Source organism: Puccinia triticina, chromosome 2A, assembly GCF_026914185.1.
Source record: "Puccinia triticina chromosome 2A, complete sequence".
NCBI classification, from domain to species: Eukaryota; Fungi; Basidiomycota; class Pucciniomycetes; order Pucciniales; family Pucciniaceae; genus Puccinia; species Puccinia triticina.
Window position 1 is genome coordinate 8,564,466 of NC_070559.1, and position 16,554 is coordinate 8,581,019.

Consider the following 16,554-nt stretch of genomic DNA (forward strand, 5'->3'; position numbering starts at 1 on the left):
GAGGAGAGATGGGCCCAACGAGATCGCCATGAACAACGCTCAGCGGTGCTTCTGCGCCTTTGAAGGCTCCGTTGCATGGCAGCCGAGTTAGCTTGCCTTGCATGCAAGCGGTGCAGGCGTGTGTCTTGACCAGGTTGAGCTTCTCCTTGACTGCATGAGCAATTCTGCCGGTGCTGGCGTGACCAAGTCTATTATGCCACTTTTGGAAGTCCGTTAGATTTGGCTCGACTGTAGTGTTGAGGTTGGTCGCTTTATTGAGACCGGGCACTGCGCCCACGATTCCAAGCAAGTCATTTTTGACATTTACTTGGAATGGATCCGCCGCGTCCATTTTCACCTCAAAGACTCCGTTTGATTCACAAATGATAGCGCGCCAATTCATGAGTTGGATCATTGAGACTAGGTTGGGGGATAGGTTTGGCACATAGAGTGCTTCAGGTAGCGTTAGCGTTGCTCCTGTTGGGAGTTTGAGGTATGCGGTCCCCCTGGCAACCGCTAGGAGTTCTGACTTGCCACTTCCAGTGACAATACTGACACGCACCGGGGTTGTGGTTGAGAAGAACTGAAGGGAGTTGAGCATATGGTTGCTTGCTCCCGAGTCCAGGATAGTCGACAAGTGGTTGGTCAAGGTATTCATGTTGTACGTGAAAGATGGCTTGACTATGGCGGTGATGTGGGCTTTCTCCTCCTCCTCATCCTCGGCTGTTGTATGGTATGAGTTTCTTGGCTTTTTGTAGGGTCAAGGTGGTTCTTTAAGTGGTCGGTCCTTAGGTCGAGAATTAGGATTGATGGTCCAACAGTCTGCCTCCACATGCGATGTTGCTAAGGGGTTGTGCTTGCCGCCGCTACATCGGATGACATTGGATTTGGGATCTCTTCGCTGTCGTTGAATTGGACCGGTGGCTAAAGCCGTTGAGGATGAGGGTTCAGGATCTTCAACAAATTTACGCTTGGTGGCAGTCTCGTGCCGACCAATGTCTCGAAGCTTCGCAATAATTTCTTTAGGTTTAGCCAGCGCTTTCAAGTCGGCAAATAGAGCCTGCATCAGCATTGGGCGTCGCTTGGTGATTTTGCCAACAATTCCACATCCGACGAGTTCGTCTGGCACTTTCAGCCCAAGTGAGCTGAACTCAGCCAGGCTCTCTTCCATTTCGGCTATGTAAGTGCCCATATCCTTGTTGTATTGGATATCAAGCCACTTGTTCCAGACCTGGAACACTGACAGCAACGAGTCAGAGGCGTAAATTGTCTTGATGTCGTTCCAGATGGTGTAGGGATCCTGCTTGTTATCATCATTTATCACACTGGTGAATACGGCGTTGGATATTGCCTCGCTTAGAATACCACATGTTCTGAGGGCGCCTTGGAGTTCGTCTTTGTCTGGTTCTTCGGGCAGCGGCTCTTCGATGTAAGTCTCAAGGTGCCGGGGACAAAGATGCATTTTGATTTTTCTTTCCCAGAGTGGAAAGTTTGAGCCGTCAAATTTTTGAACGTTAACGTGGTCCTTGTCCGGGGTGTATGCGTTGTTCTTTGATGGTATGGGTGTCCAAATGACTCCGCTGGCGGCTTGATTTCGCGCATTCGCCATCTTGAACTGCTTTCAGTTGTTGCTAGAGGTGCTCGATAAGAACTGCCGAGACTGTAAATCTAAAAAAAATGGTACAACTGAAATGTTTATTACTTGTTAGAGTTGTAACTACAAATGCCTAAGTAATAGTTTGTAATAGAACTGAGGCTGAATATACCTGAAAGCAGAACAAGGGCTACCCGAGCTACTGGGCTGATTGAGGGGGTTTTTGGTTTTAAACGAGGAAAAGAAAGTGATGAGGACGGGATGTCCGGCAATCCAAGTGAGAGATGTGGTCCTGTGCGCAAGGCTGAAACGCTGCGCTGCGCTACAAAAAAGCGGTCTTTTAGCGCAGCGCAGCGGGGAACCGCTGCGCTACCACTGAAAATAGCGGGGGCCCGCTTTTTCCCCGACCCAAAAAGCGGTAGCGCAGCGGACGGGGCCGCTCCTTTCAGCGCCGCGCAGCGGCCACCAAAACAGCTGCGCTTTGCGCTGCGCTGCGCTTTTTTGGCTGGCAGCGGGGGAGCGCTACGCGGCCAGGTCAAAAAGCGGTAGCGCAGCGATGGTTCTGCTGCGCTACCGCTGAAAATAGCGGGTTCCCGCTTCTTGCCAGACCCAAAAAGCGGTAGCGCAGCAGGCGGGGCCGCTACTTTCAGCGCAGCGCAGCGGCCACCAAAACCGCTGCGCTTCATGCTGCGCTGCGATTTTTGAAGCGCAGCGCTTTCACCCTTGCTGTGCGGCCAACATAGATCCTCACTTGTTCAGCTTTCTTTCCTTTCTTTGCTGGTTGTTCTGCTGCTAGACCCACGGGTGTGGGCCGGCTATCTGAATAGCTTGGTTTTGTTCTGACGGAATAAGTCCGCTGGGTCTTGGGCTGCTTAACGAACAAAGTTCGTCTGAGTTAGCTGTCAGGTTGTGGTTCTGCTACTCTTAGCTTTATCATACCTGCTGGTGTCACTCATTCATGACCTGTCATTTACAGGTCTTACCCTCAATTAGGGATCTTCATGTGACACCAGTGGATGTTCATTCACCCACCTGCAGCTGTTCATATCCAAGCGTCCTTAGTACAGTGGTTAGTACACTTGACATGGATATAAGAGACATGGGTTCAACTCCCATAGGACACATAATATTTTATGGAGTTTCACAGGTCATGAGCCCAGCGCTACCGCGCGATACCTAGGATATTATGGAGTCTTGGTATGATAAACCCCTTTCATAGCACGGGGGGCTGTCAGGTTGTGGTTCTGCTACTCTTAGCTTTATCATACCTGCTGGTGTCACTCATTCATGACCTGTCATTTACAGGTCTTACCCTCAATTAGGGATCTTCATGTGACACCAGTGGATGTTCATTCACCCACCTGCAGCTGTTCATATCCAAGCGTCTTTAGTACAGTGGTTAGTACACTTGACATGGATATAAGAGACATGGGTTCAACTCCCATAGGACACATAATATTTTATGGAGTTTCACATTAGCTTGAAGCTTAATTCTTTATTTTGATGGAGGAATCCACTGGGCTTACAGGCAGCTGTTGCTTCCGTGATCCTGTCGATCAGGTCTGAGTTGTTCTGGGGTCTGAGATGTTCCGCAAGCGTTCTTTAACAAGAGAAGGTTCAGTCAGTCTCTGTAGAAGATCTGCTATCACCTGGCTCGGGATGTACAAGGTTTTGGAGCTTCTTTGCTCTTCTTGCTGGGTTTTGACCTTTAAGGTTCTCGCTGAATCTGCTTGCGCAATCAACGGAGCAATGTGCTTTAGCTGGCTGTGCCTGGGGTGCGAAAGGGCTTACCTTTCTTTGCAACTGGGTCTGTGGTTTGGCTTAGGCGCGCTAGCTTCCTCGCGGGTTGCTGCGGCGCTTCGTCTGTATTCCTACATAATGTAGTGATAGTGGAGTGTTATCAAAAGATAACTGTTGTTATAAAGTGGGTGCGATGAAGTTGCTGAAATGTGTTATGAGTGAGGAGTCTGGACTTCAACCAGATGATAGTTGGTCAAAGAGGACCCCTCAGAGGTTTGTGTTATGTAGTGTGAGTGTTGTGTAGAGTTGTTATTTCGTGTGTAAGTGTTTTGTAATGTGTGTAAAACCAAAATATAGGGTGACTAATATATTGTGGAGTGAGCAGTTGTGTACTTTGTTATAGGGGAAACTGAGTGCAGGTAGTCTGCTGGGGGAAAGTTACAACAGAGGAGGAGAGCCTCCTTTTATAGACAACAGTGAGGAATTTTAGCTCCAGAGGAGCTCCACATGAGAGATTTTAGCTAGGTACATGAGGGTTTTTGGCTAGTACATATGTTGAATGGGTGAATGTGATTGGTCAGACTGTACAGGTGATTATGGGTTATGACATGCAGGCTGAATCAGGAGATGTGATTGGTCAGGACTGTATGTTAGTGTAGTCATGCTGTAACCAGGTCACCTGCTGTTGTTATGCAACAAAAATACACTAGCGCATGCAGCTTAGTGCATGCAGCTATCACATGCAGCTAGCACCTGCATGAGTGCCTGCATGTGTACACTGTATGTATGTAAGTGATGATTCAGCTATGTGTAAATATGTATGTAGCTATGTATGTAACCGTGTGTGTAACTAAGTGTTGTAAATGTGGATTTTGTAACTGTTTTGAGGTTGTAAGGGGTATTATGAGTGTGTAAGAGTATGTAACTTCTGAGTGAGTGCCCTTATGAGTGTTCTGTAAGGCAAAACTAGGGGTGAATTTGTCCCTAGAAACTGAATTGGGAGGAATATTAAGTAATTGATAAGAGGAAAAGGGGGATTAAGAGTAAAACTAATAGAAATAAGAAAGAAAAAGCAGAAAATTTTGATTTTGGTATATGGGATACCATAAAGCATACCACAACGGTATTGGCTTCTTCAATTTCAAGGCTGTCAAAAACATTGAGGTCTTCAACAAAAGAGACAACGCGGCTGAAAGCATGCATCAACGTGTTAAGAATCAAACTGAAGTATTTGCAAAGTTAGAAGAAGAAAACAAAAAGAATTATGGGAAAGGAGGAAAATACCTGAAGGCAAACACAACACAGAAGAGCACAACAAAAACAAAAGAGATGATACAGAGGAGGAAGAAAGAGCAGACTGAAGGAAGACAATGTCAATAGGATCAACTAGATAGAAGAGAGAGAAAACACAACATACGACCAGGAGCAGGCTAGGGCGGAGGAAGTGATTGAACTTGAAGCTTTCATGAGTTTGAAGACCGATTTGAGAGACGTCTTTGGGAGGAACGGAACAGTCAGAGAAAATGATTTGAGAGTGTCAGCGCAATGTGTCGAGTGATGATTTGAGCGAGTTCCCCAAGGGAAAGATAAGGAAGGCGAGATTTAGCGAGTTTAAGTATGTCGAGCGGGCGAGGTTGTGCTGATGGGAAAGTGTAGTCAAAAACAGATCAGATTAATGAGAAGGGAGATGAGCGGAGCGAATCAAGTTGTCCGAAAGCGTGAGATGAGCGACTGGAGGAAAAGTAAGAGAAAGCCGGAGATGAATGTGATGTGTGACAGATTACATGACATGTTCATTACAGGCGGCAAGGCCTCAAGTTGGGACGAGGGCTTGACTCTCAACACAACGTACGGTCCAGTGCCTTCTTCCAAGGTTGGAAGCGAACTCTGTCAGAATCAAGAGTCGGATGCAACGGATTGAGCTCCTTATGCATGGCGACAGGGGTCTTCAAGAACTTCGAACAGATGATGTCTTGTCTTGTCTGCGCATTGGGGCAGATGGTGCCGCGAGCGGTCAACATACCTGTGATTTGAGTGTTGAGGTTGTTGATTTGCTCCTGGAGGATAGCTAAAGCATTTGGGTTACCAGCGTTGGGTTGTTGTTGGTTGGCAGCGGGGTTTTGTTGAGCCATCTCAAGAGGGTGTTGGCCGGACAGCAGTAAGATGTTCTTCTTTTCTCTTTTAAAATTATTATATATCTCTTGATTTATTTTACCTCTTCTGCTGTCGCGGTATCGTCACCAGCGAACTTAGTGCTCACTTCAGAGAATTCGGGAAAACGGTCGTGTGAAACGGACAAGCCGGCTTTTAACCTATAAAAAGCTCAAGTTGGCTATGTGATAACAGTCCAGTGTGTAAGCTCTCCACACTCCCGGGTCCGGTTCTCCAATCTCAATGAGGAGAGAGAAGGGAGCCGGGCCGGGTGGATAGATATAGACTAGATACAAGGTTAGGTTTTGGTCTAAGTGGTATCACAAGGTTAGGTTTGATTGATGACTAAGTACATAGTATGGCTATGTAGTATGCAATCTTGCTCTGACTTGTAACCGCGTCCAAGATGTAATCAAATTGTGCATACATTCCCTTCTCTGCACTAGTGAGCAAGTGAGAAAATCAGCCGGTCAACAAATCTGATTGGCTGGAAACATTTAGAATTCCATGGTCCTTTAAGGTAGACATTGGATCCCTATGGTTGTCCTCGTGAAAATGAGATGACACGCCCCATAACCATGAAATGGCCATTAGCAACACATCGATTAGTGGTAGCTACGTTCGAATCGTTGAGTGATTTATGTTTCCGTTCAACACTTGTTGCGAAGGATTTATCTTTGTATGTATTCGCGGCGAGTGCAAGCCTGAGGAGACTCCATGATATGCATCCATAAATATCACCGTATCGACAGACTGCTTTGGAAGTAATTCCGAGCTGAAGGGGAGAGTGACCTTGTCTCAAAACCGGGATTGCCTGTGTCTTCTGTGTACGTGGTGTATGTAGCTGTCTGGAAGACTATCTCCGGTTGCATCTCGTTGACGTTGCCTGAGAGCCGCAATGGGGGCACTCTGGATGGAATTTCCCTCCGTGTGGCGCGTTGCAATCACCAGGAATCGGCGGAGATCCGCGAAGAGTGATGAAATAATGCACCGGGGAAGAGACATCGCTTGGAAAGTGGTTGCGATCAATCGCAACCGTCGCACTCCATGTCTCATATAAAGCAGAGCTCTTCGGGCTCTGGTCGTTGGCCCTCATCCAGTTCCACTCCCAAAAGTCGCCCTGTAAAAATTTCAGTCTTCAAACTGTGAATAGGATCATCACGATCGCTCAACATCTCCCTCAGCGATTCATTATGTCGAAAGTCTCATTTTTCATTCTCCTAATGCTATTGGCTATCAAAGCCGCGACAACGGCACCCTTGGCCTTCCAAAACAGCTCAACTGGTCAGAAGGGTTTCCTGGCCCATGTGAATCCTGAATGCCTGCTGAGATGATTCCTTTTCTTCAAAATAACTAGGACCCCAACCTTTTCAAGAAAAACCTTGCTTCATGGGAGGTCCTTTTAACGTTCCCAAAGACGTCGTGATCAATCTGCGCGTCATATGCTTGGATGGTGTAAGGCTAAACAGATTTCATTTTCTCCCTTTGCCGATGCCTTTACGTGTGATATCTGAAATACTTTCCTTAATCATGCTTTTACAGCCACAACCTTTCCAGGACGTCCCAAATGTCTTCTTCGAGAGATGGAAATACGTCAGTTTTCTGTTTCCCCATACGATTCACTGTTCAGGATCAGAAATATTTCAGACTCACGGAGGATGTCTTGACAAATTTATATCCAAATTGCTACGGATGCTTCCAGTCGGACTACGACTTTCAAAAATTCCCAAATCTCAGTCCAGTTGCCTTTGCCTTGAAATATTTCACTCCCCCTGACCGAAGTGCACAATCAACCAATGTCCTCGAAGGTTTGATGGCAATTTATGGGGCAACCAACGCTGGTTTACGCAGCTGGGGTGCTCAAAAGAGTAACGATGTCAAGAAGATCAAAGGGTGAGTTTGGCTTCAAAAACAATCAAGGTGAAAAAATTCCCGCAGTCGTTTTTTAACGAAGAACCTTTTGACCTCTCCAACCACCAAGTCCGAGTTTCTATCTCGCTTTTCAACATGCCATATCAGTCAATGACTTGAAACGGGCAGCTCATCAGCTCGGAAAGGTATGTCAGAACATCAATCAATTTGTGAAGTGTTATAAAGCAAATACTCTTCCGATAATACTAATTCACCACATTGACCACCACTGCAGGTATTGAAGAACTGCGTGGGTTGTAAAAAAGAAGAAAGAGAGCAAGTGATCAAGATTGCAACCGACAATCATGTGGAAGTGCCGAAGTCCTTCTAGTCTCTTCTCGAATCTCGATAAGCTTATTGGATGCGGTCGGCTTCCCAGCTCAAAATTATGATCATCGCTTTGATACTTTCAACCCGGACATTGTCGCTCAATTTAATCAGTTGTACACTTTCACAAAACCAATCCAACTACATTACTTCAAAAAGACAATTATAGCTTACAATCCACACATAGGTCTAATCACATGGGCCAATTTCTTTTCATTTTTACCGATTGTTTGTCAGCATATATGTCTCTTTCTATCTTTTATGTTGTAGTTGAGATTCTAACCCCAATTTTTCTGTTGACAAAATTGATTAAATAGACATTTTGTTTACTACTCAATCAATCCAGATAGGCAAGTTTGTACATAGACATTTTGGTTGGAGGAACATGAGATTCAACAGAAGTATTACTATAGGGAGAATGAGACAAGAGCAACAAGTCTCAACTAGCTGATCTCAATGTGAGAGCTTGTCTCAGGTTGCAAGCCCATCAAGACTGAGAATGCACAGTTATGCTAACTTAATAAGTAACTCCCTCCTAATCATAAAGTGGTAAAACACTTATTGCATTGCACTGACTGGAGGAAGGGACTTATAGGCTAAGTAGACCCCACATCCTGAGGGAATTGAGAATTTTTGGTGAGCATCTCTTCAACCCATTTCCTTGATCTACAATTGTTTTCATGTTGTAACTTTGTGAGTGTTGAATTCTGCAAGGTGCAATTTGTGTACTACATGATGAAGCAGAACTAATGGTAACCATAAAAAAGGCAGTTGAGTGTCACTCAAGGTCCCCAAGAAGATTGAAAGATATGTAGAAAAATTCTCCAAGATCTTGTGCATCTTTTTTCCACCCAATACCTAATTGTCCAGTCAGAAATGGCTCTGCTACAGTAAATTGAAAATTGTCATTTTCCTAATTCTCTCAAGCCACAGGGTTGAATTAGCACAAAATCCCCTTGTTAGGAGGGTCCCTGCGGGGAGCTCCTGTTACAAAGGGACTTAGCTAAGTTAGACTACTAGGGGTTTTCAAATTTGACTTGCATAAAATCATAAGATTTTAATCTGAAAAAAATATGTAACACCCAATCACTCCAAACAGAGCAATGATTCTAAACTGGTACAGTTTCAAAGGTAAATAACCCGCACTGACCCGCCTAACAAATTTACATTTTGCGCGCGGGGCGTTCAATAGACCAGGCCATGGGCTAAACCCACCACCTGAATGTGAGCCCTAATTTTGGGGGTCTCACAAGAATCACATAGCCTTTAACACAATTACATAAGCCTATTTTACTTAGTCACAGTTTGTCTCTTTGCTACACCACTGAGCAACTGGGACATTGGCCCAACATTGGCTTCAATGGTTGGGCTAACCAAACACTCTGGCTTGGTGACCAACATGGGTCCACTGCAACCACAACATCCCCAAAGGGGAATGGTGGGTCAAAAAATGGCACAAGGGAGTCCCCCACCTTCACCCAACCATGTCCCAATTGTGGCATTGCAGCTGTACAGCCTGCTGCCGTACAAAAGGACAAAAAGTGGGCTTCAAACCCACACCCTTGTTGCTGTCCCAGGTTAACAAGCAGATTAACCGTTGTGCCAACCAGATTGGTGTCAGGAGGTAGCTTTTGTGTACATATTGTTGGGATTTCAACTCTTTGCCGGCAAGGAGAAAGAGAAGAGCTCTTGAGGGTGCTCGAGAAAAGGGGCGGTGATGATGGATGGATCACCAGATGCGGCTCAGATGCGCAGCGGAAAAAGAAGGAGAGAACCAATGAAGACTGATTTCTTGTACAGGGATAACTATAAGTAGAATTTGTACAAGCATCTATCTGTGGTTGAGAATAATACTGAATAAAATGATGTTTGTTACCGGGAGCGCCAGCGGGAGGTGGGTGGAGTCCATGGTGGCCGCCCAGCCCCGCCGTATAAGCGCCCTACAGGCGAGACACGTGACAGAGAACTGTTTACAGCGTCACGTAATACGACCTGGTAGAAAGGGGGCGCATAAAGGGCGGAAGGGGAAGTCAAGGACAAGCCTGACCCTACCCAGAAGCTCCCGTCCTCTTTAATTCCTCCCCCCAGAGGCCTCACTCGGATCCTCATCCTTCTTGCTTTCCCCACCGTCATCCATCCGGAAATCCCCAGCTCCATAACCCTCCTTAGAGCCCAGATTTTCGGAAATTCAACCTTTTTCAATTCAAACTCTTCCTTATTTCACACCATCCATCAACCAACTTTTGCGAGTCCAAACAACCATAACTCTAAACCATCCTATCTAACTCAATTTTCAAACATCCGAAAACCCACAAACTCTAAACACTTCCATCGACCTGCAACCTTCTTCTAAAAACTCCTCATCTACGATCCCCCTTTCCCACAACTCCTCCACGCTACCCTTTCGACACAACCCCCCCCCCCACCAAACAAAACCCCAAAGCAATGTCAGATCTAAACATCCAAGACACCTCGGACAGCGTGAGAGCCGCAGCTCAAAACCCCCAACCACAGGGCGAGCAAAGCCAACCGGCCCACCAAATTCCTCCCCAAGAGTCAGGCGCGAATACGAGCACACCAAACTTGTTGTCACAAACCTCCGGAGTCCAACCCAAACCACCCAAGGCCCCGAAGGCCCCTAAGACGACCAAACCAATCACCCGGGCAGCGTCAAAAAACAACCCACCCGGGCAACAGGCCGACCAGGAAGCTGGGGAACCCTCGAGAGAGACCCTCAAAGATCCCGACATCACGGAGATACTCGCAAACCCTAGCGGTAAGCAAAGAGCTCAATACAAGCGTTTAAGTCGAAGGAAACTGATCAAAAAAAAAAAAAAAAAAAAAAAGAGAAATCTGTAGTACCAAAACGTTCTGAGAAGAACTTAATCGTGAACGACTCTGATTTGGAAGAAGAGATGGAGCGCGAAACCCAAACATTCCTGATGGCACGTCTGATGAAAGCCAAGAAAGCAGGTGACAAAGCCGCAATAGATCGATACTCCAAGATGTATGAGGCAGTCTTAGCGGACAAAAAGAAGAAGACAAAGATCACAGTGGATAACAACATCCAAGTCGTATTCCAATCACCCATCATCCCTCAGAAGAGACCGTCGGTAACCAAAGAAGCAACACAAGTACGCAACGTGAAATTCATCGTTGGCCGCTCCAACTCTCACAACGACGGCGGGTTTACCCCATATTTCCACAAGTTGCTCCTAGAGTGCAAAGGACCGCTACCCCTTACCATTTTCAATCGCGAATGGCAAGAGAAAGCTCTAATCCATCATTCTCAGAACCAACCCAAAACCGACGAAACGGCCGCAGAGAAAGGACTCCGCTACCACGGCCTCCCGGTCCCGGACGAATTCTCACAATCGTTCACGGACTGGACCCTAAACCACCGATGCTTCCACTCAACCATGAAAGACAGGTACAACTACCCGGTACTCGCAGACTGGATACTAGTGCACAAGGGCTACTGCGACCGTCTCCACAGGAAGCACGGTTTTATGGTAGCTCTCAGGTACGACATACGGATCAGAAACAACGCCTTTGCGTTTAGGGTAGAAGTTGACGGCGAAGAGTCCTTCTCCGACATCTCTAAGTTCAAGCAAGAAACAGCTGATGAAGCGATATCCCTTTGCCAAGACTTCAACAAGGTCGGTCTTCAAGAGAATCCCTACGCTATCGGAGAAGGCCGAGTGGGCGGAGACCCACTGAAAGGAATCCGACCCCATAAACCATCCAGGGCCAACCACCAAGCCCAACCAAACCCACCGAAGACCAGGACAAGTCAGAAGCAATCGGCCGATGAGACGCCGTCTTCTTCACACGGCCCATCTTCCCTTCCAGCTAAACCTGAACAAGGCAGAGGCCCTCCCGGCAGCGGGTACAAAGGGAACAATTTCAATCCCAATCACACCGGTGGTAGTGTGCGCCACAAAAACCGTGACCAGTAAGTTACGACCACCTTTCACATTTGATCCCTCCCCCCCCACCATCGTCCACTCCTCCTGATCCAGCCACCCTTACCTTCCTTCAAATCCTCCCCCCCCCGTCCGTAACCAAAACAGAACCGCACCGTTCTAAAGGAGACCATCGAACCAAGATTCCTTTTCCTTGGTTTTCCCCCCTCCCTAGTTCATCTCATTCTTGTTTCCCCCACCCTTTCCTTCCCTCGGCGTATCCGCCCTCCCCAAATTGTTAATTCCAACCCACCTAATTATTCCGAGAAATAAAAGAATGATTAGACAAAATTTCTAATGAGTAACCTCTCCGGTACACCCTTAGGGATTACGGAGCGGGAGAGAGCCCCATTGAGACACCAATGCAAATCGAAGAGCTAGAAACGCTTCAGACCAGGCACAGGTGGCCCATCAAAGTGTTGTGTGAAATGAATATAGGAGAGTGGGAGAAATCCTTAAGGAAAGCAAACCTGCTTGAAGAGTATGCAGACGTGATTCACGGTTTCCGCAACGGTTTCCACCAAGGGATCCCAGAGCACAACCTAGGCCCAGGAATGACCCACTACACCCCTCCAAACCATCAAAGCGCTTTACTCGCCAGAGAGAAGATCAAGGCTACGATAGCTAAAGAAATCAAAGCAGGCCGCATGTTTGGACCGTTCTCTCATGAGGAACTGATGGAGAGATACGATTTTTTCAGGACAAACCCCCTGGGAGCCGCAGTAAACAGAGACGGAACCATCAGGCCCATCAACGACCTGTCATTTCCCAGGAACGTACCGGAGATACCCTCCGTAAACTCATTTGTAGACAAGTTAGACTACCTTACGACCTGGGGTGATTTTGAAACAACGTCACGCTTCTTCCAACGCCAAAGCCAACCCCTAATCCTAGCCATCTTCGACTGGGAGAAAGCTTATCGCCAAATCCCAACGGCCAAGAGCCAATGGCGATACCTAATGGTCAAGGACTTCAACGGAGGAATCCTAATTGACACCAGGATAGCTTTCGGAGGGGTAGCCGGATGTGGCTCATTTGAGAGACCGGCAGATGCCTGGAAAGACTTGATGAAGAAAGAATTTGACTTAGTTGAAGTCTTCCGTTGGGTAGACGACAACCTCTTCATCAAAACCAAGCAATCAGAAGTCAAAATGGACCAAATAGTAAACCGATTGGAGCAGCTTGGGGTGAAAACAAACGCTAAAAATTTTTCTCCCTTCAAAGAAGAGCAAAAGTACATCGGATTCGTTTGGAACGCAACCAGGAAAACGGTACAACTACCCGACGACAAAAAGTACCAAAGGTTACAGCAAGTTAAAGCATTTTTAATCCCTGGTGCAGAATTCTCGTTCGGCCAGGTAGAGCAGCTTGCGGGCCGTCTCAACCACGTCTCCTATATCCTACCGCAACTCCGCTGCTATCTGAACAGCCTGTACAGATGGATGAACAATTGGAAACGCAGACACACAAATCGCACCCTTCCCAAAGACGCCCGAACGGACCTCGAGTACTGGCTCACAACCCTCCTCCAGTACAAAGAAACCCGCATGATCCAAAACCCCGACCCAGTCGAAATCGGGTGGGTGGGCGACGCATCTACTAGCTTCGGAATAGGAATCCTCATTGGCAAAAGATGGGCCCAATTCCAACTGGCGGAAAACTGGAACAAAGGCCCAGAACCCAAACGGGATATCGCGTGGCTAGAAACAGTAGCGATAAGGCTCGGTCTAATTGCGCTAAAACAGATGAACATCCGACCGGGGAAGACCCTCACCCCTTTTGATACCCCCCTGACTATACAGAAGTACATGCACACGGTGCATGAAACCTGCTGGATAGTCAGTTAGCAGACCTCGCCTGACCTCGCCTCTCCGCGTGTCACCTCGGCTACATTTCCGCCAAAACTCGACAAGTCCTCCATGATTAGTCATCAAGCCCTAATGCTGCGCAGTGTCGCAGCAACCACACCCGGCATCTGTCAAGTCTGGTGCCGTTCACAAGTAGGTCAACCACCTATCCCAACCAAACAATCATCCCTTCCTTCATCACTTCACCAACAACCACCCACTATCCTCAACAAACGGTACTACCTTCAGCAACCACCCACTATCCTCCACAAACAGTATCCTTCACCAGCGGTCAACCACCCACCATCCAAAACAAGCAGTTTTTCCTTCATCAGTTCACCACTGGTCGACCACCTATCCCATCCGACCCATCCAGACGGTTTTGTCCAGAAAACTTTTCCATTTCCAACCTCCCTACTAAAGAATGCAGAACTCACCCGACCTTGAGCCTTACAACAGCGAAGGCCAAATTTCTCCCTACATCCCCATCTCAAACCCCAATTCCCAAAACCGTTACACCCACCCTCATCATACAGATATTGCTACTCCGCTTGGTAATCCTCCACTACAATATGCAAACATTAGTTTGGCTAGCTCTCATATTTTTAATCCGTCATTACCAGAACCCTTCCGGGTCACCTCTCACGGATCAAATAATGGATCTTCCGTGGCGTCTTTACCCGCCCATTTCATTTTTCATGCTTCCTCTCCCCCTCTACACACCCCACATCCGGTCAGAAACTTCTCCAATCCTACAAGTACCACAATCAATCTACCCAACCTTCCACCAATTCCCTCTAGTAAAGAAACCCAATCTTCTGTCTCCAAAGCTTGGGCACCTCCAGCCAAAAAACCAGCTGCTCGCAAACCCCGCAAGGCACCTTCTACCGCGATTGCTCCAAGCAGTGTTACCAACACTCCATCCGTCTGCCAACTTTCTCCAAGTGCCCCCATTAAACGCACTCCGACTCAACCTTCTCCAAGTGTCCCGATTAATCCCCCAGCCCTTCCCGAATCTGTCAAAGCACCCCTGATTGACCTTCATGCGTGTACCAATTGAAAGCGCAAAAGGATGACAACCTCGGACAGTCGTTCTGCTCAACCTCAATCAAAAGAAACACTAATGCAGATGACTGAAGCCAAACTTGCATTACAAGCTCAGGAATCATCGAAAGGGGCCATGTCTGATGCCGATCGTCAATTCTTTGCTCGCTTTTACTCCCAGCAACGCAAAGAGCTCATCATTCAAGCGATCGAGCGGGAGGTATCTATGTTGATGGTGGATGGCTACTTGTCAGTTTTCGCATCTCGTTTTGTTTTTTTTGCAAATTGACCATTCATTTTGTCTCCAATTCTTGTTTTCCTCCTAGGGGAAAGCGAATGATTATTAAGAAGCCAAACTGCTTCAACGAATTTATGAAGACTCCGCAAGCCAGATCTGTGTTCCGCGGCCGTAAGTCTTCCCAACCTTGTATCTTATCTCATTCACCCACCCCACCCAGCTAACTTAATTGTTTACAGCCCATAAGGGTGTTAAGGATAAGACAGTCATGGGCGGCGTTGCAAGTCGTTGGCACGCACTCACTCCGGAAGAGCAAGAGAAATTCCGGAAGGCTGCTCGATCCAAACCTTTGCCTGATGCAGACGATGACAACCCAGATGATGGTTCTGAATCCAATACCGATGAAGATGACAAGCAACCTATCTCTACCGCCCTCAAATCTGGAATTTGTCGGACAATCTCCTTCAAACGGGCGTCCGAACAGGTGGCTAACTTCATGGATTTATGGGTTAAACAGGTGAAGTACCACTCAATCTCATCGCTAGATTCAACACATACTCACTTTATTTTACAGGCGGTCCACATTGCCAAAACGTGCAACTGCGAGATGGTATTTTTCGCCGTCTCCAGGCACTTAGGACTTCATTCGTTCCAGTACACCCAAAGTACCCACGGTGCGAGTGCCTTTGTGGCAGCCGCGCAAAACATGGATGGTTTGAGGCACTATCCTGCGCGGATGCAAGGCTACCTTGCTGGCTATAAACTTGCAGACCTGGCCGCTTTAGCAGAAGGTAAGCACACTAACTCGGTACCACCACAAGTCAATCAAGCAACATCACTCATCCCATTTGTTATTTGACGGCAGGAAAAAAGACGAAAAACAAAGCCGTGTCGGCAGTGGCTCGCATGTCTACATTAGTTGGTAAGTGTAAATTCTGGCTGCCAAAAACCGAACTGAAACATCCTCTATAGCTTAACTTATCGTCACTTTTCTAGCTGAAAAAACCAACGGTGCCTTGACTCAATGGCCTTGGACAAATACCGATGAGGTACTTGCCGAAGTAAAGTACCGTGTAGTCCTCCTTCCGGGTGGAAAGACACAGCTCAAATGGATCAAGTCGCCGAGTCGAGACCTCCATGTAAAACCTCAAGCTGTTCTACTGAACGACCTCGAAAACAACCTCATCAATGTTGTGCATGATCCAACCATGCCCGATCCGGTCAAATCTCCAAAATTCACCAAAAGAATCACCGAGAAAAAACAGCCTCCCAAACATGCTTCCAAGGGCCGTTTTCGTAAACGGATTCCCTCTACCAGTTCCACCGCTTCACTCGACTCCGAACAGATCGCCACAACACCATCTGCAAGTGAGAATAGCAAAACTGGGCAGCAAGAAGGTAGTGGTGCTTCTGAAAATGGTACCGACTTGGGTGATATATAAGCCACCTTTGTCCTCTATTTATCCAATGGCTTTGTCTCCCGCGCAGACTGATGTTTTCTCTTGTTCTGTGCTCTCCTGTGTTGAACTGATCTCTGTCCCGCTGTCTCCTTTATCTCCCCAGTTCATCTATTTTCATACCTTTGTTTCCTTTTCTCCAGCCGGTCTAGAATAGAAAATTCTCCAGATCACTATTATTTAATTCCCTGATCATTACAAAGTACATAGTTCTAACAAGCACCTTGAAAATATCAAGATTGCTTGTTGTAAAATTGAGTCTGCTGCGAGGCAATCCAGAAGTTCTGCCAGAACTTCTGGA

The 16,554-nt window shown here is 47.0% G+C and overlaps 2 protein-coding genes across 2 annotated transcripts; both read left to right on the plus strand.

The window, feature by feature from the left end:
- Positions 1-6,687: 6,687 nt before the first annotated feature.
- Positions 6,688-7,706, plus strand: PtA15_2A902 (uncharacterized protein; the record flags this gene model as incomplete). The annotated part of the gene is made up of 6 exons (XM_053166971.1): positions 6,688-6,748; positions 6,822-6,919; positions 7,007-7,057; positions 7,167-7,357; positions 7,446-7,521; positions 7,611-7,706. 6 exons carry the CDS (start codon positions 6,688-6,690, stop codon positions 7,704-7,706), a joined length of 573 nt encoding a protein of 190 aa, XP_053018140.1.
- A 6,232-nt stretch (positions 7,707-13,938) lies between these two features.
- PtA15_2A903 (uncharacterized protein) lies at positions 13,939-16,238 on the plus strand (the record flags this gene model as incomplete). Its single annotated transcript, XM_053166972.1, has 8 exons — positions 13,939-14,068; positions 14,138-14,499; positions 14,578-14,807; positions 14,885-14,967; positions 15,036-15,313; positions 15,371-15,587; positions 15,662-15,718; positions 15,793-16,238. 8 exons carry the CDS (start codon positions 13,939-13,941, stop codon positions 16,236-16,238), a joined length of 1,803 nt encoding a protein of 600 aa, XP_053018141.1.
- Positions 16,239-16,554: the final 316 nt, after the last annotated feature.